General features: G+C 39.3%; 1 protein-coding gene across 1 annotated transcript; it reads left to right on the forward strand.

Moving 5' to 3' along the window:
* Positions 1 to 3,894: 3,894 nt before the first annotated feature.
* DDX18 (DEAD-box helicase 18) lies at positions 3,895 to 21,759 on the forward strand. The gene is made up of 14 exons (XM_004031662.4): positions 3,895 to 4,242; positions 6,819 to 7,103; positions 9,018 to 9,161; positions 10,529 to 10,664; positions 11,017 to 11,117; positions 11,229 to 11,428; positions 11,514 to 11,628; positions 13,946 to 14,085; positions 14,317 to 14,478; positions 14,829 to 14,981; positions 15,647 to 15,760; positions 18,325 to 18,381; positions 18,665 to 18,842; positions 19,957 to 21,759. The coding sequence occupies exons 1-14, from the start codon at positions 4,158 to 4,160 to the stop codon at positions 20,097 to 20,099; spliced, it is 2,013 nt and encodes a 670-aa protein (XP_004031710.4). The 5' UTR covers positions 3,895 to 4,157; the 3' UTR covers positions 20,100 to 21,759.
* The last annotated feature ends 779 nt before the right edge of the window (positions 21,760 to 22,538 follow it).

Below are 22,538 nucleotides of genomic sequence, written 5' to 3' on the forward strand. Positions count from 1 at the left end.
GCACTGTTTTTGCAACTTTTTTGCAAGTCTAAAATTATTCCACATAAGAAGTGTATTAAAAATAAATTCATTTCCATCCTCTTATTTCTGCAACATACTGCACAAGTAAGACTCAGTCTGTGATTCAATCATCAGTGGTCAGACTATGACTCGAAGGGAAGGAAGTCAAATGCAGTTCATTTTAACATGGTCACTGTCCCCTTAGTCACTCAAGCCTGACCCAGCCCCTAGACTCTTTCCCCCTGCAAATCTCCTCTTATGCGCCTGACTACAAATCTGCTCTTGATCCCTTGAATTGTTACTTAATAGCATATTAAGGCTTGTCTTTGACAGCCTTTTCTCTGACCTTAGATCTTTGTCTCCTCAAAAAATACCTCCCACCTGAATAGCGTGCTGTCCTGCCCTCCCACCCATCCCTCTTTATTATATTGCATTGTCTGGTTGTAATGTCTTCCCAGCATTTAGCTTCATGCAAAGGTATCTTGTTCAATCACAAGGTTTACTTATACCTGTCTTCTCTTATCCAGGCTGTAATCTCCCTGGAAATGAGGACTTTTCCTGTCTTGTTTACTGCTGATCCCTGAGGCCTAAAACAGTACCTGGAATGGATAGATGGTATTTTTTTTTAAAATTAATAAATGAATAAACTTCTTGACGGAAAGGTTTCTGCTATATGTTTCTGTATCCTCTCCAGCTCCTAGGACCACTGCAATAATGACTTGTCATGAATTGTGGTGATGCTCTTTAAAATAATCTCTCACTCTTATGTCCATCAGTTCACTGAAGAAAACCTTTCTTAAGTACCAGCCATCTGCTTTCTACAATGTAGAAATACACAGAACCAGACGCTGGTCCAGGAAAGTCAGGTAATGTGAAGGAGGCAACATCATGCTTATTTACAATAACATAGCACTTTTTAAGTTCCAATACACAACAGAGTGGTTAACCTTATAGAAAATAGCATTTGAAAGTTCCTAGAAAATCACTTCAAGAGTCCTAATGCAGTGATTGGAGAGGATGAGTCAGTTATTTCTGGCTCACAATTCTATGATGTTGGTGAAATAGATTGATTTCTTTTCCCAGTGAAGTGGGACGTTTTTAATTTGAATGACAAACTACACAAATCTGCGTTTTATTTTACAAACACTTGTCTCAGGTTTAAGGATCTCAAGTGAAAACTGAAAAACAAAACAGCATGAGTAAGACCTGTTCTATGTTAAACTTAATTATTTTTAGTCAGGAGGTAAAAGACAGAAACTCCTGGCCAGGTGTGGTGGCTCATGCCTGTAATCTCAGCACTTTAGGAGGCTGAGGCGGATGGATCACCTGAGGTCAGGAGTTCGAGACCAGCGTGAACAACATGGAGAAACCCTGTCTCTACTAAAAATGCAAAATTATCTGGGTATAGTGGTGCATGCTTGTAATCCCAGCTACTCGGGAGGCTGAGGCAGGAGAATCACTTGAACCCAGGAGGCGGAGGTTGCGGTAAGCCAAGTTCGCGCCATTGAACTCCAGCCTGGGCAACAAGAACAAAACTCTGTCTCAAAACAAACAAACAAACCAACAAAAAAAAAGACAGCGACTCCCTTCCTGCTTCTGCCTGCTGCTGGCTCAGTCCCTATGCATAATGAATATTGAATGACAGACTCCATCCCCAGACCCCTTTCCAAGGCTAGGATGTTGCTCCTGTCATGTGCTTCCTTTTCACTGCATTCATCATAGTTTACCATAATTGTTTAATTTTCTGTCTTCCTTGTAAGCTCTGTAAGCTCCACAAAGGTGAGCAGGTCTATCTTGTCCATCATTTTATACCCAGGATTTGGCACATGCCTACCACACACTCTTAGCACAAAAATGCTCAAAAAATAATTGCATAATGACTATTTTATGCGATTGTTTTATGGCGAATGACCATATTCTGAAGAGAGAGAACTCTGTGATGGAGAGCCCCAGCAAGAAGTTTTAAAGACTGAAACGCATTCTGAATAGATACTGGGATAGGCTCCAGCTGTGAGGAACAACAGGCTTTTCAGAAGCACGTGATTGTTACCTCATCCTCACAGGTAATTTTTGAGTAGCTAACCCAATGACATTGTTTTCTTTGCTAGAGTAACTGATGATGTGGCCTTGGAAATTCACTCTGTTAAAAATAACTCTCAACCCTAATTTTGAGAGTTGATTTGAAGTTATAATTTCTCATTCTTCTTCTAAAAATCCAGAAGAATTGGCATCAGTAGCTTTATCTATGTTTCTTAAAAGGTTATCAATCCCTAACGTTAAGCATTTCCATGCACCTGAAAGGATCGGCTTCTCTGATCTAAATGTCTTAAACACCTCGTAAATGTGGGTTTTTTTGGTTTTGAGGAAATGACTGCCAATCTTCACTACTAGCTAGAAAAAGTCACACTCTGGAAAAAAGGGAGTACCTTTCCATTACCACTACCAAAACATAGCCCCACAAATTTAAGTTACAACATAAAAGAAATAACAAATTTTGAGCACTTTCTATATATAATTCAGTTGTATCTATTTCAAAGTCACAGACCCAAAACTCACACATGTAATCAGGTAAATATATATGTATGTACATAGAGATATAGAAATAGATACATATGTGTATATACATATATATACTGATATATGTATAAATTTAAACTGGCATATATATTTACACTGAGATAAATGTTTGCATGTGTGTGTGTGTGTGCGCACTTACATTTCTGACTCATCCTTCAGCCTGCCTGATCATTAACAAATTAATCTAAGCACATTATTATTTGTTTGTCTTAGTTTTCCAGTCCAATCCAATGTGATTTCTAAGTCAATTCCTTCACATTCTGTTTAAACTCCCTCCCAAGTTTTCTCCCTCTCTGTTCCTCACTATGATCAGGTCTAATCTCCAGGGTCTCATGTTCTGCCCCTCCAAGTAAACAAATTAATCCACGTTTCATGGACTCTTCCAGTTGTTCAGCTCAAATTGATTATTGTTAAGGGGAATTTGAGTGCATTCGGCCAATTTTTAAAGACAAATATGAATTTTTATGGAACTCTCCAAGTATTTTAATGTTGATAACAATTTTTTAAAAAATTAAATACTATATGCATACCCCTGTCTTCCTCCCCATCCCAAAAAAGATGACTATTAGCTAGCCAGATTGCAATTTCTGTCCTGGACTCCTGAAGGGTCCATGGGTATACTTAGGGAATATATAAACCTCTTTTTCAAACTGCAGTCAACCTATTATTAATGTAGTAAAGTTAATTTAAATTCATAGGAATCAGTATTTTTAGTAAGCTAAAAAGAATAATTTTGGATGGAATGAATGGAATTGAAGGAAAAAGAGTGAAAAGCAAGAATATTATTTTGAGAAATGTTATATTTATGTGTGTATGTGTACCAAGTGACACAGAAATTGTATTTCTGAGGAGAGTGGCCAAACAAGTTTGGAAATGCATGTATATAATTTAGTTCTATTCAGTTTCCCAAGTACACTTGTCCCTCAGTATCCACAAGGGATTGAGTCCAGGACCCTCTATGGGTACCAATATCTTAGGATACTCAAAACCCTTATATACAATAGTGTAATATTTGCATTTATTTTACACACAACCTCCAGTATACTTTAAATCATTTCTAAATGACTTATAATACCTTATACCACCTAAATGCTATGAAAGTAGTTATCACACTGTATTATTTTTAATTGGTTTTTTTTAATCTTTTCAATGGTGGAGTTGGTTGAATCCACAGACAGGGAACCCAGGTACAGGCAGGGCCAACTCTAGTTCTGCACCCACAGAGGATAGGAACATAAAAATGCGGACTCCCTAAGGCCTCCTTCCCCTCCACGTTCTTTCTTCAGTCTGCCTCTAGGGGGAGCTCAAGTTAGCTTTAGCACAGTGTGAAGCCAGTGCAGCGTCTCGCTTCCACTTCTCCAGGGGGCGCTGCAAAGATTTTGGTCGCCAGAGGTATCACGGTGCGCGCGTCTGGAAGCATTTCCGCTCTGGAGCATTTTCGTTCCGCCGGGTGCCAGCGTTCCTGTGACGCGTTTCCTGTTGGCCGAGCTGCGCACGTGCGGCCGGAAGGGAAGTAACGTCAGCCTGAGAACTGAGTCCTGTACTGTGTGGCGCCTTATTCTAGGCACTTGTTGGACAGAATGTCTCACCTGCCGATGAAACTCCTGCGTAAGAAGATCGAGAAGCGGAACCTCAAATTGCGGCAGCGGAACCTAAAGTTGCAGGGTGAGATGCGTTGACTCGCGGTGGCTCAGGAGTCCCACGCGCGAGCCCTGGCGCGTTCGGGCGGCCGGGGGCCCAGCTGCTCTGTGTGACGGAGGCAGCTTCCCCTGCAGCGTGTGTGACTGGGGAGAGTGAAAAGGCAGCCTCCACTCGGGACCCGCGCTGCTGCCCACTCCTCGCGTGGCTCCAGCGCTGCTCCTGACCTTTCTGAGCAATCAGTGTCTTCTTACAGCGTTAGAGCAGGAGGACTCCCCGTTCACTTCTAGGCTTACGACTAACCCTGCCTTTTGCATTTCCACCTTAGCTTTTGATTCCCTCACCACCTGCAAGTCGCACCTCACCTCATCCCTCATTTCCGGTTATGCTACATGAAACGTCTCATTTCCACCCACTTTTCACATCTATTTCATTCCCATATTTCTTTTCCCAAAAGCCCGTCTGGCTGTTTCCACAGAGCTTCTTTGATACTATTGCCTTCCTCTACCCACTTCCACACGCTCTCGTAGCACTTTCTCACAAGAGCTTCTACGTATTTGTGTCGTGCACAGTGACCTAAATGAAAAGGATTTTATCTGAATGTCACCTTTTTTACCTACCTCATTTGCAGTCCCAGTGTCCTGACAGTGGGGCCACAGATCTTGAAGTAATTGTGTCAACCTGTTGTCCAGGTTAAGATACAAACTCCCCGAGGGAAAGGTTGGAGGCACAGTGCCTTGCCCCAGTTGGTTTTCAACAGACATTAATTGAAAAAAAATTCTGCAGGAGGCAATAGGTTTGTGAATTTTAGGAATATGTTTTGAAATACTCTTGTATTTCTAATTCCTGTAGAATAATACTACAGCATTACTAACTACTTTTCAGCGCATATGTAAGTAAATTTGAACAAAAGATGGTGTTTTATCTTTTTCAGTAAACAAACAGGGAACCTTTGGTAAGGACGTTCTCAGGTACAGTCATGCATCGCATAACAGGAGGGGGGATACATTGTGAGAAATGCGTCATTAGGGGCTTTTGTCGTTTTGCGAACTTTATCTAGTTACACAAACCTAAATCTACTACACACCCAGGCTACATGGGTGCCTGTTGCTCCTAAGCTGTCATCCTGTACAGCATGTTACTGTACTATACTGAGAGAATTGTAACACAATGGTAAGTATGTATGGCTAAATATATCTAAACATAGAAAAGGTACAGTAAAAAGACTATGACATGAGAGATTTAGAAAATGGTACCTCTGTATAGAGTACTTACCATGAATGGAGTTTGCAGGACTGGAAGTTACCCTGAGCAAGTCAGTGAGGGGTGAGTGAATGTGAAGGCCTAGAACATTACTGTACACTATAGACTTTATAAACACTGTACACTTGGACTACACTATTTAGTTTTTTAATACTTTTATTCTTAAATTAACCTTAGCCTGCTGTAACCTTTACCTTATAAACTTAAATTTTAACCTTTTGACTTTAATAACACTTAGCTTACAACACAAGCACATTGTACATACAGCTGTACAAAAAGTTTCCTTTTGTCCTTATTCTATGTGATTTTTATTTTTATTTTTTCTTTTTAAGCTTTTTGTTAAAAATGTAAAGACACAGACACATTCAGTATCACTGTCTTCCGCTTCCACATCTTGTCCCACTGGAAGATCTTCAGGGGCAACAATAGGCATGGAGCTGTCATCTCGTATGATAACAGTGCCTTCTAAAATACCTCTCTCCCTGAGGCTCTTTTACAGTCGACTCTTATTTTTTTTTAATAAGTAAAAGGCGTAAACTCTAAAATAATGATCAAAAGTATAGTAAACACATAAACAAGTAACAGTTTATTATCACGTATTATGTATTGTACATAATTATGTGTGCTGTACTTTATACGACTGGCATTACAGTAGATTTGTTTACACTAGCATCACTACAAACGTGAGTAATATGTTGCACTACGACATTGCAGTTACTGATGGCACTAGGTGATAGGAATTTTTTAGCTCCGTTATAATCTTATGGAGCCACTGTATGTGTTGTCCTTAATTCACAGAAATGTCATTGTGCATGCATTACTGTATTTGCATATGATAAATATTGGAGCAAATAAGTGGTCTTATCAACTGAATTTTCAACTCACTGCAGTCTAGAAGAGTTGGGGTTGAATGTTTTGAAGTGGTATGAAAAATAGTACTTGTGTGAATGAGTTGTAAATGTCTTTTTCAATATATCAGTTAATCATATGTTTATCAGATACTTATGTTTATTCTGTAACTGCCATTATCTGACCTCATCTGTTTAAATATTTGACCTCATTGAAGTTTTCCTGTCCTAGACTCCTTAAAGTCAGATGTACGGTCTTTTGCAGTTAAGAAATCAATATAGCTTTCCCTTTTCCAGTATTTTTTCTTTAAGATAACTTACTTTCCCTATAAGGGAACACCATAAAACTGTAAGTTGTTTTAATTACATGAAAGAGAAGAAAATCTAAATAATTTGTGTCAGGAAGCCATGGAAGTTCTCATTTGGGATTTCAGTGTTTCTAAGTAAACTTCTCGTTCTTTGTCACAGTATATGTTCTGTTTATTTAAACAGGGGCCTCAAATCTGACCCTATCGGAAACTCAAAATGGAGATGTATCTGAAGAAACAATGGGAAGTAGAAAGGTTAAAAAATCAAAACAAAAGCCCATGAATGTGGGCTTATCAGAAACTCAAAATGGAGATGTGTCTCAAGAAGCAGTGGAAAATATAAAAGTTAAAAAGTCTCTCCAGAAATCCACTGTATTAACCAATGAAGAAGCAGCAATGCAGTCTTCCAATTCAGAATCAAAAAAGAAAAAGAAGAAAAAGAGAAAAATGGTGAATGATGCTGAGCCTGGTAGGTATTTATTATCTTCGAACTTCAGCCATTTAGTTTTTCACAGACGGTTATTGTTCCTCTTTCTATTACTATTGTGTGCACATGACATGAGAATTCCCTGTACTCACCAGTATATTAGAGATTAGCCTGGTAGCTAATGGAAACATTTTATTGGCAGAAGCAGGGAGTCCATTTCAACTTTTCTCAAAATATTGAGGAATATATTTTTAATTTCACTAACCTTGAAGAAAACCTTACTCTCAGAAAAGACTCTCCTTAGAATTCTAGAAATTTTCTCTTCTTTTTAAGTTACCTTTTTTCCTGCTTGATTCTTCCCATTTTCCTTCCATAAATTCCTCCCTTTGAAAGGAGTATTAGTTACAAAGTATATAAAGTAGGAAACTTCTGAATAAATAGAACATTAATTTCCAAGTGCTAAGAATGGCAGGAGGAAAAGGAAGGAATGTTTTTTGAAGGTGATGGAATTTCAGTAAGCTCGGATGAAAGAATGGACATTTTAATTGAGATTTGTACAAGCAGAGATATCAAGGTAGGATAAGATGGGTCAGCAAACTATCCCTCCTTCTACCTGTTTTTGTAAATAAAGTTTTACTGGGTCATAGCAATGCCTATTTGGTTGTGTTTATGGCAACAGAGATCATATGACCTGCAAAGCCTAAAATATTTACTATCTGGCCCTTTGCGGAAAGTTTGCCAGCCCCTGAGTTGGAACATCCTATTCATGTATTTTACCTGAAATAAGGGTTTTATTTAGAAAGGAGCTTTGAACTTTTCCAAACATGCATTACTGTCTTCATGATGCCTACACACAGAAGTCATTGTAATCCTGTTCTAAAATTAATTGCCTTCACAATTCTTGTTTTGAGTATGCCCCAGGAAGTGGTATTATTTCTGCTCCCAAGCATTGAATCACAGTGCTGGGTGTTTTAACCTTATGGGTTTTTTGTTTGTTTGTTTGTTTGTTTTTTTATGAGATGGGGTCTCACTGTGTTGTCCAAGCTGGTCTTGAACTCCTGGGCTCAAGTGATCCTCCCACCTCGGCTTCCCAAAGTGCTGGGATTACAGGCAGAAGCCACCACACCCAACCACCTTATGGGTACATTTTAAGAACTATTCCAGGGAAAACAAAATAAGCCGTGGAGACCAGCTGAAGATATCTGTGGCTTTTGAACATGTAGGTCCTACAAAGTTGACTCTTTCCTGGAAGGGTGGCCGTCAGGTACAGGGAGGAGACCAGTACTGAGCTACAGAGAGTCCTGGGTTGTGGTCTAAGTTCTTCTCAAACATCACTAATTGCCATATAGTTTTATATAAACACAGCATGTGGTTAATCCATTCGACCCAGAGTCGAACATTGAAAAGAGAAGTGAGAGATAGGACTGAAAAGGTAGTTGGGGCCACATGAAAGTTGTGAATGTAGAAATGAGGGTGGGAGGAAGCCCTGCCTTTCCTCCCACCCTCATCCCTGATAGCCAAGGCACAGTCCAGTGTATGTCAGCCAGGCAAGTGGGTTGTTGCCCTTCCTTTACAGTCTATCTAGTAACATGAAGAGCCTTTGATAGTAATTGGCGTGGGAAGAAAAATGACTACTTATAATGAGTTTTTAAGGATTATGTTAATCAGGTATGCTTTCTTTCCCCTCAGTGGAGTATGTGAAACTTACAATTGGTATGTTTATACCGTTTAGTTGAACAAAAGCCTAAAAGCTTTTGTCACCAAGTCTGTCTGTACCCTGGGTTTTTAAATACAACCAATCATTTTTCACCAAACAGAATTCTTAACAAATTAATACAGAATATACTTAGCTTTGAAAATATACGTCTTTACATCAGAGATCTTCTGTTTGTTGATCTCATTTGGAATTCTATTTTAAGGAAAAATTTTTTCGGCTTTTGTCTTTTAAAACCAAAGATACGAAAAAAGCAAAAACTGAAAACAAAGGGAAATCTGAAGAAGAAAGTGCCGAGACTCCTAAAGAAACAGAAAATAATGTGGAGAAGCCAGATAATGATGAAGATGAAAGTGAGGTGCCCAGTCTGCCCCTGGGACTGACAGGTAACGTCCAGGAAGTTTTCTAGATGTAGCTTCTTTAAAATGTGCCTCTCTTAGAGGATTATAGGTTTGAAGGTTCAGTTGTGACTTTCAGTTTACCTGAAAAAAGTAACTATCAACAAGAAACTTTTTTTATATCTTTCTGCTGCTTTTTCTCTTTATCTTCTATTTTGTGATGTTTTAGTTCTTTTTGTTCCCTGTTTTTTTCCTTTTGTTCATTCCTGACACCAAATATTTTATATGCACACTAGCAGCTTCTAGGATTCCTTGGTTTGTCCTTTTCTAAGTCTCATTCTATGCTGTAATAGGAAAATGATTGGCCCTGTACGAGGTTAACCTCCTTTGGCCTTTGTTCCTTTATAAAGTCGAGTTTAGGCTAGAATTCACTGCTCCTAACCAGATATGTCTAGGTGTTACTTGAGTTGTTTATTTGGTTTGGGTTGGTTGGTTCATTAAAATGTTGAGGCCCAACCCTAGACCTGCTTAATCCAAATTGCAAACGTTTTGGTAGTAGCTCTCGAGCAGGGAAATTCGCCCCCCGAGTAAGATGAGTAACTCATCCTGGTTTGCCCAAAACTTTAACAGTTTTAACACTGAAAGTTCTGAATCCCAGGAACCTCCTCTGTCCCTAGCCTACTGAGAAGATTGGTCATCCTAAGCCTAGGAGACATTTTTGGTTCTCAGAGCTAGGAGCAGTCTGCTGGGATCTGGTGAGTAGAGGTCAGAAACACTGCATAATATCTTATAATGCATAGGATAGTGTTTCACAACAAAGAATTATTCAGCCCAGATGTCAGCAATGCCAAGGTCAAGAGTGATTGGTTTACACCCTGGGCATGTGGAGTAGGGGGAACCCCCAGGTGATTTTGATGCCTTCTGCTGAACCACCACTGTACTACTTGATACGTAGGCTCAGCCTAACATTCTGTGGCTGTATCGACTCTTCTGTGTCTTGTTGGAGTGAGATTAACAGGTTTTTTTTTTTATTATTGACTTCACACTCAGTTTTTATTAATGCTCAATGTTTTCACTTTTATGTCAGATTTCTTAAACATTTCATTTATCTCTGGACTCTCATTATTTTCCTTGTTTTGGTATTTTTATTTTATATAAATTCCTTGGTTATACCTCCTCTCCACCCCTTGTTTTGTTATAGTATGGGCTCTGGACTATTACTCACACAGCCGTTAACAGTGGAAAAACTTGAAAGACATAGGGTCTTTTTCTTGATATTATCACATATGAATAATTAAAGTTTAGCCTTTTCTTACTGCGGGAAGCTTTTCTAAGCAAAATAGATTTAGGCAACTGTAGCAATACTTTTTTTAAAAAAAGATAAATTTGCTAATGATAAATTGTCTTCTGTTTAGGAGCTTTTGAGGATACTTCGTTTGCTTCTCTATGTAATCTTGTCAATGAAAACACTCTGAAGGCAATAAAAGAAATGGGTTTTACAAACATGACTGAAATTCAGCATAAAAGTATCAGACCACTTCTGGAAGGCAGGTATGATTAACATTGAAGCTTAGATATTGGCATCTATTTTTAGAACTAGTAGATGATAAAGAACATACCAGTATATTCTGTTGATTTTGTACTATATGTTAGGTCATGTATCCAGCATACATTAAAGGCTTTAAGTTAGTTACTGATGTTTGAAGGAAAGTGTTCGAAAGGTGTTCGCTTCTGTTGTAGCACAGTTCTGACTTATGATTTCGGTATATAACCCAGGTGATCAATTTCAGCACTATAGACGTTTCTTGTTCATGTTCTAGCCTTAGTGCCTAAGGTGTGTGTATGTAGTACGTCGTAAATGAGTAGGCTAAATGTCTTTCTCCTTTCTCTTTTTAATATTTAGGGATCTTCTAGCAGCTGCAAAAACAGGCAGTGGTAAAACCCTGGCTTTTCTCATCCCTGCAGTTGAACTCATTGTTAAGTTAAGGTTCATGCCCAGGAATGGTAAGCGTTCATCTGCTTGTTTCTGCCATTATTTCACTAGAGGTTTATTGTAGCTGTTACGGACTCAGTGGTGACAGCCACATTTAGACTTTTACCATATATCATTTTTAGGAACAGGAGTCCTTATTCTCTCACCTACTAGAGAACTAGCCATGCAAACTTTTGGTGTTCTTAAGGAGCTAATGACTCACCACGTGCATACCTATGGCTTGATAATGGGTGGCAGTAACAGATCTGCTGAAGCACAGAAACTTGCTAATGGGATCAACATCATTGTGGCCACACCAGGCCGTCTGCTGGACCATATGCAGGTAAGAGATGTAGTGCTTGTCTCATTGTCTTGTATGAAACATAAACTGACAACTAATGGTTGTTCTTTGTCCTTTGTTTTGTTAGAATACCCCAGGATTTATGTATAAAAACCTGCAGTGTCTGGTTATTGATGAAGCTGATCGTATCTTGGATGTGGGGTTTGAAGAGGAATTAAAGCAAATTATTAAACTTTTGCCAAGTAAGTAGGTAGCATCTGCATTTGGTTTGCAAAGTATCTGTTGGAGGTAGATAAGAGTTGTTCCTATAGAAAAACTGTACTAATGCCAGAACTTTACCATAGCCAAGTGAGGTAGTTGTGCCAATTAACCCGAAAGGTAATTTGGAATACAAGCATCAAATGTACTAATAACTTGATATAATAGTTTTGCTGTTTTAGAAGTTATAATGCACGTTAAACAGTCTTCACATAGGTCCTATCCTCCACCTCTTGCCCATTCTTACCTCATCTAACATCCCCCAAGAAGCCGCAGATTTGTTTCCTTACTTGTACATACCTTGGTTATAGTATTTGCAACATTATGAACTGGTTATAACTAAGACCATGGTTTCCTTCATTATATAATTTATTTTTAAAAGCTTTATCAAAGTATAATTGACATAATTATATGCACACATTTATAATGTACAATTTGATGTTCTTTGATTTGTTTACTACTGTGACATCATCACTGCAATCAAGAAAATGAACATGGCCATCACGCTCAAAGGTTTCCTCCTGCCCCTTTTCAATTTCTCCCTCCCACCCCTCCTAACACATATACCTTGTCCCCAAGTGAGTATTGATCTGTTTTCTGCTGCTAGATTAGGTTGCATTTTCTGGAAATAAAGTTGCTGTGAACAGTCATCTGCAACTCTTTGTAGAGGCTTATATCTCCTTTTCTCTTAAGTAAACCTAGGAGTGTCCTAGTTGGTATATGTTTAGTGTATGTTTAACTTTTTAAAAAACTGCCAGATGTTTTCCAAAGCAGCTGTACCATTTAACATTCCTATGAGCAGTGTATGAAAGTTCCAGTTCCTCCTATTAAGTCTTGACCATCAGGTAATGTTAGCCCCAAGTTTGTTCTCTTTTAAAGTTGTGGTATTCTTGTCCTTTGCTTTTCTATATAAATTTTAGAATTGGTTTGTCAGTTTCTCCCCCTTCCCTCCAAAAAAGTCTCGGATCTTGGTTGAGATTTTATTGAATAGAGATTATTGGAGGAAGACAATATTGAGTCATGTAACCCATAATAAGGTATATCTCCATGTATTCGATATTTTCTCTATCATATTGAGGGGGGTTCGGGATACAAGTTTATTCACATCTTTTGTCAGATTTATCCCTGAGTATTCCATTAAAATTTCAAATTCCAATTGCTTGTTGCTTTAATATATACATATATACACACACACATATACACACATATATATACACACACAGTTGAATTTTATATTGATCTTGTATCTAGCAAGACAGTTAATCCTGTACCGAATGATTATTCAGTATGACTTTCCAGATGACTGTAGCCTTTTGGATTTTCTATATAGGCAATCATGTGCAGATAAAGACAGTTTCACCTCTTTATTTAATTTTGTTTTCCTGCCTGATTGCCCTGGCCAGAACCTCCAGTATGGTGCTGAATAGAAGTGGTGAGAGCAGACATCCTTGTCTTGGTTCTGATCTTAGGGGAAAGCATTCAGTCTTTTACCATTAACTACATATGAAGTTAGCTGCAGGTTTTATATAGATGCCTTTTATCAGATTGAGGAAGATCCCTTCTGTTCCTAGTTTGCTGAGGATTTTTAATCAGAAATAGATGGTCAAATGTTTTTTTTCTGTCTGCTGTAATAATCATGTTTTTTCTTTAGTTAACATAGTGAATTTTATTGGTTGATTTTTCAAATGTTGAACCAACCTGCATTTCTAGAATAAACCTGATCCATTTCTAGCATAAACATGAGCCATTATCCTTTTTATATATTGCTGAATTCACTTTACTAAAATTCTATTTCAAATTTTGTATATGTGGTCACGAATTGTATCGGTCCATAGTTTTCTTGCCATGTCATGTCAGGTTTTTGTATAGTGTAATGACTGATTTGGAAGAATGAGTTGACATGTAAGCCCTCTCTTTAATTTATTGGAGAGTTTGTGAATAATTGATGTTTTTTTCTTAAATGTTCAGTAGAATTCACCAGTGGAATCCATTTGGGCCTGGAATTTTCTTTACATGAAGGTTATAACTAAAATTTCTTTAGTAGATATAAGGCTATTTAAAGTTTTCTTATTTTCTTCAGTTGTTTGTCTTCGAAGGAGTTTGTCCATTTCATCTAAGTCCTCAAATTTATAGACCTAGTGTTTCATGATATACCCTTTTTACCTTTTGTAATATTTGTAGAATCTGTAGAGACATCATATCTCCCATTTCTGATATCTCTACCTAGAATATTTGTAGTTGTGAGGCAATTGTAAAGATTCCCTAAAAGATTGGGGTTATTTTTATATGTATCTGTTTCAGCACGTAGACAGACTATGCTCTTTTCTGCCACCCAAACTCGAAAAGTTGAAGACCTGGCAAGGATTTCTCTGAAAAAGGAGCCATTGTATGTTGGCGTTGATGATGATAAAGCGAATGCAACAGTGGATGGTCTTGAACAGGTACTTTTTATCAATAACTGAAAACTGTAGGGATCTTACTTGGTGTTTTTATGTAATTGTTGGAAGGATCATTCAGAAAGCAAATGGGTTAATGAACTTTTAAAATGCTGTAGGTGAGGCATGACAGTTTACACACTGTGTTTATCAGTGGTGTTGATCAAATTACACAAGTTAGGAAATGGAAAATGTCCACTTGGTTCATTTGTATCTGTCTGCTTCAACGCTTTCTAGGGATACGTTGTTTGTCCTTCTGAAAAGAGATTCCTTCTGCTCTTTACATTCCTTAAGAAGAACCGAAAGAAGAAGCTTATGGTCTTCTTTTCATCTTGTATGTCTGTGAAATACCACTATGAGTTGCTGAACTACATTGATTTGCCCGTCTTGGCCATTCATGTAAGTGATGATGATGAGCTCATTGAAAACAGGGTATGCTTATTAAATCCTACAGATTGTAGGATTGGAGGTATTGCCCTCTCCTGGAAACATTGTTCTGAGTCGTTTGATCACCACTAGATGATGGATCCTGTGTGGGGGAGCGCTGCTGGGTGTGGAGGGGTATGAGGACTTCCGAAGAGTGCAAGACACCATGCTCCTTGAGGGGCTTGCGGAACAGTTGGGGAAATAGGACATAGGCCAAGGGATGAGTTCGAAATAAAGTAGGGTAACAGTTCCACAATTTGGGGGTTCTACTGCTAGTCTTCCTCAAGATTCCAGCTCTAATGGATGTTTTTATTTAATTCTAGGGAAAGCAAAAGCAAAATAAGCGAACAACCACATTCTTCCAGTTCTGCAATGCAGATTCGGGAACACTATTGTGTACGGATGTGGCAGCGAGAGGACTAGACATTCCTGAAGTCGACTGGATTGTTCAGTATGACCCTCCGGATGACCCTAAGGTAACTGGCATCTTTGGAATATCTTCAGAATGACTCTGCATTAAAAGTTCACTTATTCTCCCAGTTCCCTGACGGAAACTGCATTCCACATTCAAGGTAAAGATTCCTACTATACAGTGACTGCAATATTTCTCTGGTATTGATAAGTATTTAAGGCTTTTCAGGGCTCAAAGGGGCTGTGCAAGAGGATTGAAAAGGATCAGTGGGACTTAAGTTATGAAAATGAGATCCTTGGAATGATCTCTTAAGAACAGCAGATGCCTGAAGGAAATAAAATTGCTTAAGGAAGTAGATAAACTTCTGTAGTATATGTGGTAGAATAAGCTTCATTGAGAAGTATTTTCAGCAAACAATGGATTAAAGCCGTTTTGATGATGAAGCACACATAATACTCATTTTATTAGATCACTGTTAATGCAAACATCATGTCCAGCCCTTTTTTTTTTTTTTTTTTTTTTGGCCTCAATCATTGGCCTATTGGGGGTGATGTGCACAGAGCGATTGCTGGCCCAGCTTTGTGGGGGTGTGGTGAAGTTGTGTGTGTGGCCCAGCACCGTGGGACTACACCATCTCAGTACAGACATGCACATACTCAGGATGCAGATACGCAAATGGGCTCATGTGGAAGTCACTGAGTTAACTCAGGTTTTCTTTCTCCACCAAAGGAATATATTCATCGTGTGGGTAGAACAGCCAGAGGCCTAAATGGGAGAGGGCATGCCTTGCTCATTTTGCGCCCAGAAGAATTGGGTTTTCTTCGCTACTTGAAACAATCCAAGGTAAAGATCTGTACTTGGAGAAAGATTTCTCTTGGTGTAGGGATTGTTAGCAAGCAATATTTCTCCATGTGACAGAGGAGTCTCGAGTCTGGCCAGTGCTGTTACAACCATTCTTATGGCAATTAAGCAAGTAAGGTTTTATGTACTTCTAGCCCAAGAAGTGAGCACAGAAGGAACTGCCCACATGGCTCGGCTTTCTAGCTCTGTTACCCAGCAACACCTCTGTGTCCCAGCCTCTCCTTTCCTGTTCCCTCCAGCCCTCTTTGAAACCTTCTCCACTCCTTTGAAGCTCCCTCACACCTAGTCATCTCTGCTTCTGCTCCCCTTCTTTCCTCTTACCTCATGTGAAGCAGTGGGGAATCCTTGTTCACTCTAGCCTCTGCCTCCTCCCCTGCCCTCTGTCTCCTATTCATCAACTCTTGGCCTACAGTCTCTTCCTTGCAGTTGGCGCTTTACCATCTCAAATTTCTCACTGTAAAAAAGTAACTTCAACCTTAAACCTGTTCTTCTACCCCTGCCTGCAGGAGCTACTGTCTGTTGCCTTTCCTCAGCCGGCCTTATTGGAAAAATGGCTTATATTCTTGCCAGTTACCTCCCTCTCAGTCCCTAACCAGCCTAATTTGGCTTTAGCTTTCTACTGTCACACCAGAATTGAATCCATCAGAACCCTAAGTGGCGTCTTCATTGCTAGGCCATGTGGGGGATGCATATCAGGCCTTCTCCTGCCTGACATTTACATCGTCATTGGCCTTTCTGGCATAGTCTTGCTGATAGGCTTCCTCTACCCTGTAACTGCAGGCAGTTCCCTGAAATTGCTCTACAGCTTTTGCACACTTTGTCCAGAATGCTTGGTTTCAGCTCGCCCCTGTCTTTGCTGGGAAGCCATCGCTGATCTCCTGCCTCCTTGTTCCCACAGCACAGGTGCTCATCAGGTTGACATTTCTTTCTTTCTTTCTTTTTTTATTACTATTACACTTTAAGTTATAGGGTACATGTGCACCATGTGCAGGTTTGTTACATATGTATTCATGTGCCATGTTGGTGTGCTGCACCCATAAACTCGTCATATACGTTAGGTATATCTCCTAATGCTATCCCTCCCCCCTCCCCCCACCCCACGACAGGCCCTGGTGTGTGATATTCACCACCCTGTGTCCAAGTATTCTCATTGTTCATTTCCCACCTGTGAGTGAGAACATGCAGTGTTTGGTTTTCTGTCCTTGGAATACTTTGCTCAGAATGATGGTTTCCAGCGTCATCCATGTCCCTACAAAGGACATGAACTCATCCTTTTTTATGGCTGCATAGTATTCCATGGTGTATATGTGCCACATTTTCTTAATCCAGTCTGTCATTGATGGGCATTTGGGTTGGTTCCAAGTCTTTGTTATTGTGAATAAACATACGTGTGCATGTGTCTTTATAGCAGCATGATTTATAATCCTTTGGGTATATACCCAGTAGTGGGATGGCCAGGTCAAATGGTATTTCTAGGTCTAGATCCTTGGGGAATCGTCACACTGTCTTCCACAATGGATGAACTAGTTTACAGTCCCACCAACAGTGTAAAAGTGTTCCTATTTCTCCACATCCCCTCCAGCACCTGTTGTTTCCTGACTTTTTAATGATCGCCATTTTAACTGGTATGAGATGGTATCTCATTGTGATTTTGATTTGCATTTCTCTGATGGCCAGTGATGATGAGCATTTTTTCTTGTCTGTTGGCTGCATAAATGTCTTCTTTTGAGAAGTGTGTTTTCATATCGTTTGCCCACTTTTTGATTGGGTTGTTTGATTTTTTCTTGTAAATTTGTTTAAGTTCTTAGTAGATTCTGGATATTAGTCCTAGCCAAAATTGACAAATGGGATCTAATTAAAGAGCTTCTGCACAGCAAAAGAAACTATCATCAGAGTGAACAGGCAACCTACAGAATGGGAGAAAATTTTTGCAATCTACCTATCTGACAAAGGGCTAATATCCAGAATCTACAGGTTGACATTTCATTACTTATCTTTCTCCCCCTCAAGACGGCAAGCTCTGAGGGCAGAGTCCAGGAGTTAGGCACCTATTTTCTCTCTAGCACCTGGCACAGGCCTGTTGCTTTTCTAGTTATCTAATGAGTGATAACTGATGGCAGATCCATCCTGTAGGAGTTTGTGGTCATCATGGCCTCCAGTGTCACAAGCCTCAGTACAGGACTGTGGGGGTATTAGGACCCCTCTTCTGACATGGAGAAAAGGGGCTGATGGCCCTTCTGACTAGAAGCTTCAAGCTGATTCATGGTTCCAGATAGTCAGGATTATAGAGATTCTTACAGAAAAGTGCTTTACTGACTCTGTCCCTATCCAGTTCCTTGCCTTTCAGAAAGAAAGAAGTGCAGATTGCCTAACTCAGCAGAGCAGAGATGTAACTTTCCCATCAACATTGGGAGACTAGAAAAAGCAGATTTTCCTTTCTGTCCTGAGGGGATTTCATAGGCCGGTTCATCCTTCCCTGTCTTCAGTACCCAATATCAGAATGCTGATCATCCTGGTTTACTAATCTTAATACTTTTGATTTCTAGGTTCCATTAAGTGAGTTTGACTTTTCCTGGTCTAAAATTTCTGACATTCAGTCTCAGGTATGTGCTTTTTAAACGTTTGTGAGTAAACAGGAACCTTGTCCCAGCACTCTGTTTGTAGTGATTCACTGGGCAATCACTGTCCTTTGAAGTCTACCCTGTCCTAAATTGAGGATCGGGCTGTGTGGTGTATAAGGTTTCTTGCTATTCTAGTTACCACCACTCTGTGCCCTCTTTAAATGTTTTCCATGGAGTGGCTTTGCTCTAGGATATTTAAAATCTGGTGTTTTGGAGGTTTTTGTTTGTTTTTGTTTATTAAAACCAGTGTTTCTTTCTATTTCAGCTTGAGAAATTGATTGAAAAGAATTACTTTCTTCATAAGTCAGCCCAGGAAGCATATAAGTCATACATACGAGCCTATGATTCCCATTCTCTGAAACAGATCTTTAATGTTAATAACTTAAATTTGGCTCAGGTTGCTCTGTCATTTGGTTTCAAGGTGCCTCCCTTCGTTGATCTGAGTATCCTTTTCTTTAATGAAGTTATCCTGTAACTAAGGAACAAAAGCTTGACAGAGGGGCATTTGGGGCTTTGCAGTGGATTGGTATGTGTTCTGGCTCAGACTGGAGGCTCCAGTGTTCACCCTGGTCGATGTCTGCTTATCTGTGCTAGCACAGGACATAGAGGTTGGATGGGGTAAGCAGGGATTAATCATTAGGATGGGCTTACCGGGACAAGGCAGCTTATGCCTTGAGCCTTCAAAAGACAAAGAAATTTGACTGTCAAGGAGAGACAGAGACAGTTGTGTGTTCCAGGCAGAAACACAGGTTAAAAAAAGCAAAACTTCAGTGTTTGCTGAGGCTGCACTGTGCAGGGTACTTAGGTGAATGGGATATTTTGAAGCTAAAGAGAGGATGGGACCTTTCAAGGAGTTTTAATCATCTTAGAACCCTGAAGGATTTTATGCAAGAAAGTGGCAAGTTCAGCAAAAGAAAATAAAACTTAGGTGTTGCTCAAGATAAAAGGCAGGAGTACTTCCAGTTGCTTCAGTTGTGATTTATAATTTGTGCCTTTCAGAAGAAGAAACTGAGCAGCTGAAATGAGACCTGTGCTTCAGTGCCATAGGAGTAACTTCTGAGGGAACTAGAGGACCAAATTTTGGGTCACCATCCCCATTGTAAGCATTGAGTAAATGTCAGCTGAAATGAATGTATGTCGAGTCCTGTGGAAGGAAGAGCAGCTCCTTCACTTAGGCATTCCTAAATCAATTCCGAAGAGAAATCATAGTCATTTGTTTTGACACAGGAGGTGTTTTTTAAATGTGCTCCTACCAACTTCCTGATTAAACTCATAAATCCTTATTCACTGTCATGAATTTCATTGTGTGGAAGAAATAATTAATATGACTATTACATACCGAAGTTTAAAATCATACCTGCTAATTTAAGTCCACAGTCACGTGGCCACTCCTAATTTTCTGGAAATTTATTGCATAGGCTTATGTTCCCACATTTTCATTGTTGAGAATGGGGTTGTGGAGGAACAGTAGTGTTCATGCTGGTTTTTTTCTCTGTGTAGATGTTAGATGGGAGTTCATTGTCTTTTTTGCTTGATTTCCTTAATGTTTGCCTCCAGACGTCAACAGTAATGAAGGCAAGCAGAAAAAGCGAGGAGGTGGTGGTGGATTTGGCTACCAGAAAACCAAGAAAGTTGAGAAATCCAAAATCTTTAAACACATTAGCAGGAAATCATCCGACAGCAGGCAGTTCTCTCACTGAAGACATGCCTTCCTTTCATCTTGAATAACTTTGTCCTAAAATGAATTTTTTTCCCCCTTGATTTAACAGGATTTTTGTAGACTTTAGAATTTGGACTTACCTAACAAGAGTATAGATTGACTTGGGTTGCAAGCACTGAGCACTGTTACTTCTATCAAGTCTCTCTTTTATGTCTGGGATATAAAACAGGCTTTAAGTTTCTTGGTTGCCCAAGGGCAGAGCAAGGAATATCTGGTGTTTCTTGTGATGATAATATTTTAATTTTAAATATCCCTCCCTCATACAAGTGTATGTTACCATTTTAGTATAATTCTTTTTGTACCTTTCCTTCTTGTTTTGTGAAGATTTTTGTGGCATGGATTGCTGTGCTCACTGCTGTAAAAGGTGACCTAGTGTACTGGGCAGCTGGTGGCAGTGCAGAAAAGAGTCTCAGGTTATTTTTTGTTTTTAGTTATTTCTTGGACCTTGACAGTATCTAATGACTCCTCCTGAAAATGCTGCAGTATAAAAGAGCAAAGAGCTTTGGGAAATACCTAAGAAGCACCTTAAGATTAGGGTGACATTGCTTTTATAGATTCTTGATTTTAAAGCAACAGGCCTTTCTCAGGTGTTTCATTTTTTGGAGCAAAAACTATGGGTTGTAATTTGAATAAAGTGTCACTAAGCAGTTACAACATTTGATGGCTGGGGGGTAGGAAGAGGATGGAATTGAGATGTTTGAGCCTCATTTACATCAATAGAGGTGTAAAATGTACTGCGTTTCTTCATTTGGTAACATAACAAAGACTTTAAAAACACATATACAAAGAATGATGATGCTCCTCATTAAGATTTGTTTAATTCAAGGTGGTTTGGATTTGGTAAGCCTTTGCACTCTGTAGAGTACTTAGAAGACAAGGGCAACTTACTTGGAGTTAGAGCCAAGCCGTCAGACAGTGCCCAGCACACATTAATGTTAGCTTCTTTCTGAGAAAAAAGTTCCTCTTCCAGGCCCTGAAACAAAAAATACATTTGCTGTGAAGATTGAAAATGAACAAAGTTAGAAAAAAAACAGCAAAATCAGTGATTTAGTCAGATGAGTTTTTCGTTGTAGGAGCCCTTGATTTCTAGTGTGTTTTGTACAGTATATAACTACAAGGTAGTACATTTTGTAGCAGTTCAAAGCCAAAGTTGCTAGCATCATTTTTCTGTTGTGCCAGTTAATCATAGGATCCCATTAAATAAGTGTGCTAACATCTAATATAGAGAAAACTGGTAAAGAACATTCCAGTAGGAAAAGAAAAGAACAATCTTCCATTTCTGGGCTTGGCCACCATCACCCTGGTCGGACCTGTCCTGGACTTCCAACCTTGACTGCTGAGCTCCTGGCTTAGCTTCTTGGGTTCCTAATTCCTGGTGTTTAATAATTCTCTCCAGGATCATGTTTTTCTGATTTTTTTTTTCAGAAGTAATGTTTTTTAAAAGACAAAAACAAAGGGAAGAATATTTAATTATTGAGCAGAAGTAAATACTGTTGGTATTTTGTACATAATCTAATTTTTATATGCATGTTCATGCTTTTTAATTTTTTTATCAAAAATTAAGTCATCTACCTACTACTTGTAACCAGCTTGTTTCATAACATGTTATTTTCCTGTGTCATTAAATAAGTAATGTTGTATTTCGTTTATGGATGCTTTGTTGACCCTTGTTTGGTCTGCCAGGATTTAGGTTCAAGATACCTACCTGATTGTGCCAAACTGGCTGTCCCTATCTCAGTATGTCTTGTGCTCCTACTAGTCTTGAGATTGTTTACCTCTAGTATGAGTCAGTCTCTAGAGGTTTTGTGAGAAAAGCATATGAACAAAGTTGACAGGGTTGGCCCTGCTGTATGAGAACTTACTTCAGGTCCATTAGCAGCCTCATCTATGATCTCCATTACCTGTAGTCACAATAAGATACTTTTAGAGGCCACATTTACATGACTTTTATTACAGTATATTGTAATTGTTTTATGTTAATCTCGGTGTGCTAATTTATAAACTAAACTTTGTCACAGGTAGTATATAGGAAAGAACAGAGAGAGGGTTCAGTGTTGTCCACAGTTTCAGACATCCACTGGGGATCCAGGAATGTATCCCCGGAGGATAAGGGGGAACTACTGTACTCGCTGGGTGCTGTTTGTGATTGTAGTGGCAGGATGGTCCAGGCTAGGGACAAGAGACAACCAGACTTGACCAGCCTGGCCAGATTCAGATATGAAGGAGCCAGTTACTGGTATCACGTACAGTGAGTGAAAGCAGCACCATCTGCAAGGCTCGTGCACAGTAAGAGCTTCATTTGGTGGCAAATGTGGGCGTTTGACAGGTGGGAGCAGCCATGAAGGTTCGAAGGCAGAATGTGAGGTGGGGGAGCCAAGCCCATCACTACATGCAGGTAAGTCTTTGGGTCCTGTGGGCT

The sequence above is a fragment of the Gorilla gorilla genome, chromosome 11 (assembly GCF_029281585.2).
Source record: "Gorilla gorilla gorilla isolate KB3781 chromosome 11, NHGRI_mGorGor1-v2.1_pri, whole genome shotgun sequence".
Lineage (NCBI taxonomy): Eukaryota > Metazoa > Chordata > Mammalia > Primates > Hominidae > Gorilla > Gorilla gorilla.

What these genes read in the sequence shown, in the direction of transcription:
- DDX18 (XM_004031662.4), top strand. Translation starts at nt 4,158, where the DNA reads ATGTCTCACCTGCCGATGAAACTCCTGCGTAAGAAGATCGAGAAGCGG. An exon ending in CAGTGGATGGTCTTGAACAG is followed by an intron (nt 14,086 to 14,316) that starts GTACTTTTTATC and finishes AACGCTTTCTAG; the next exon opens with GGATACGTTGTTTGTCCTTC. An exon ending in GCTACTTGAAACAATCCAAG is followed by an intron (nt 15,761 to 18,324) that starts GTAAAGATCTGT and finishes TTTGATTTCTAG; the next exon opens with GTTCCATTAAGTGAGTTTGA.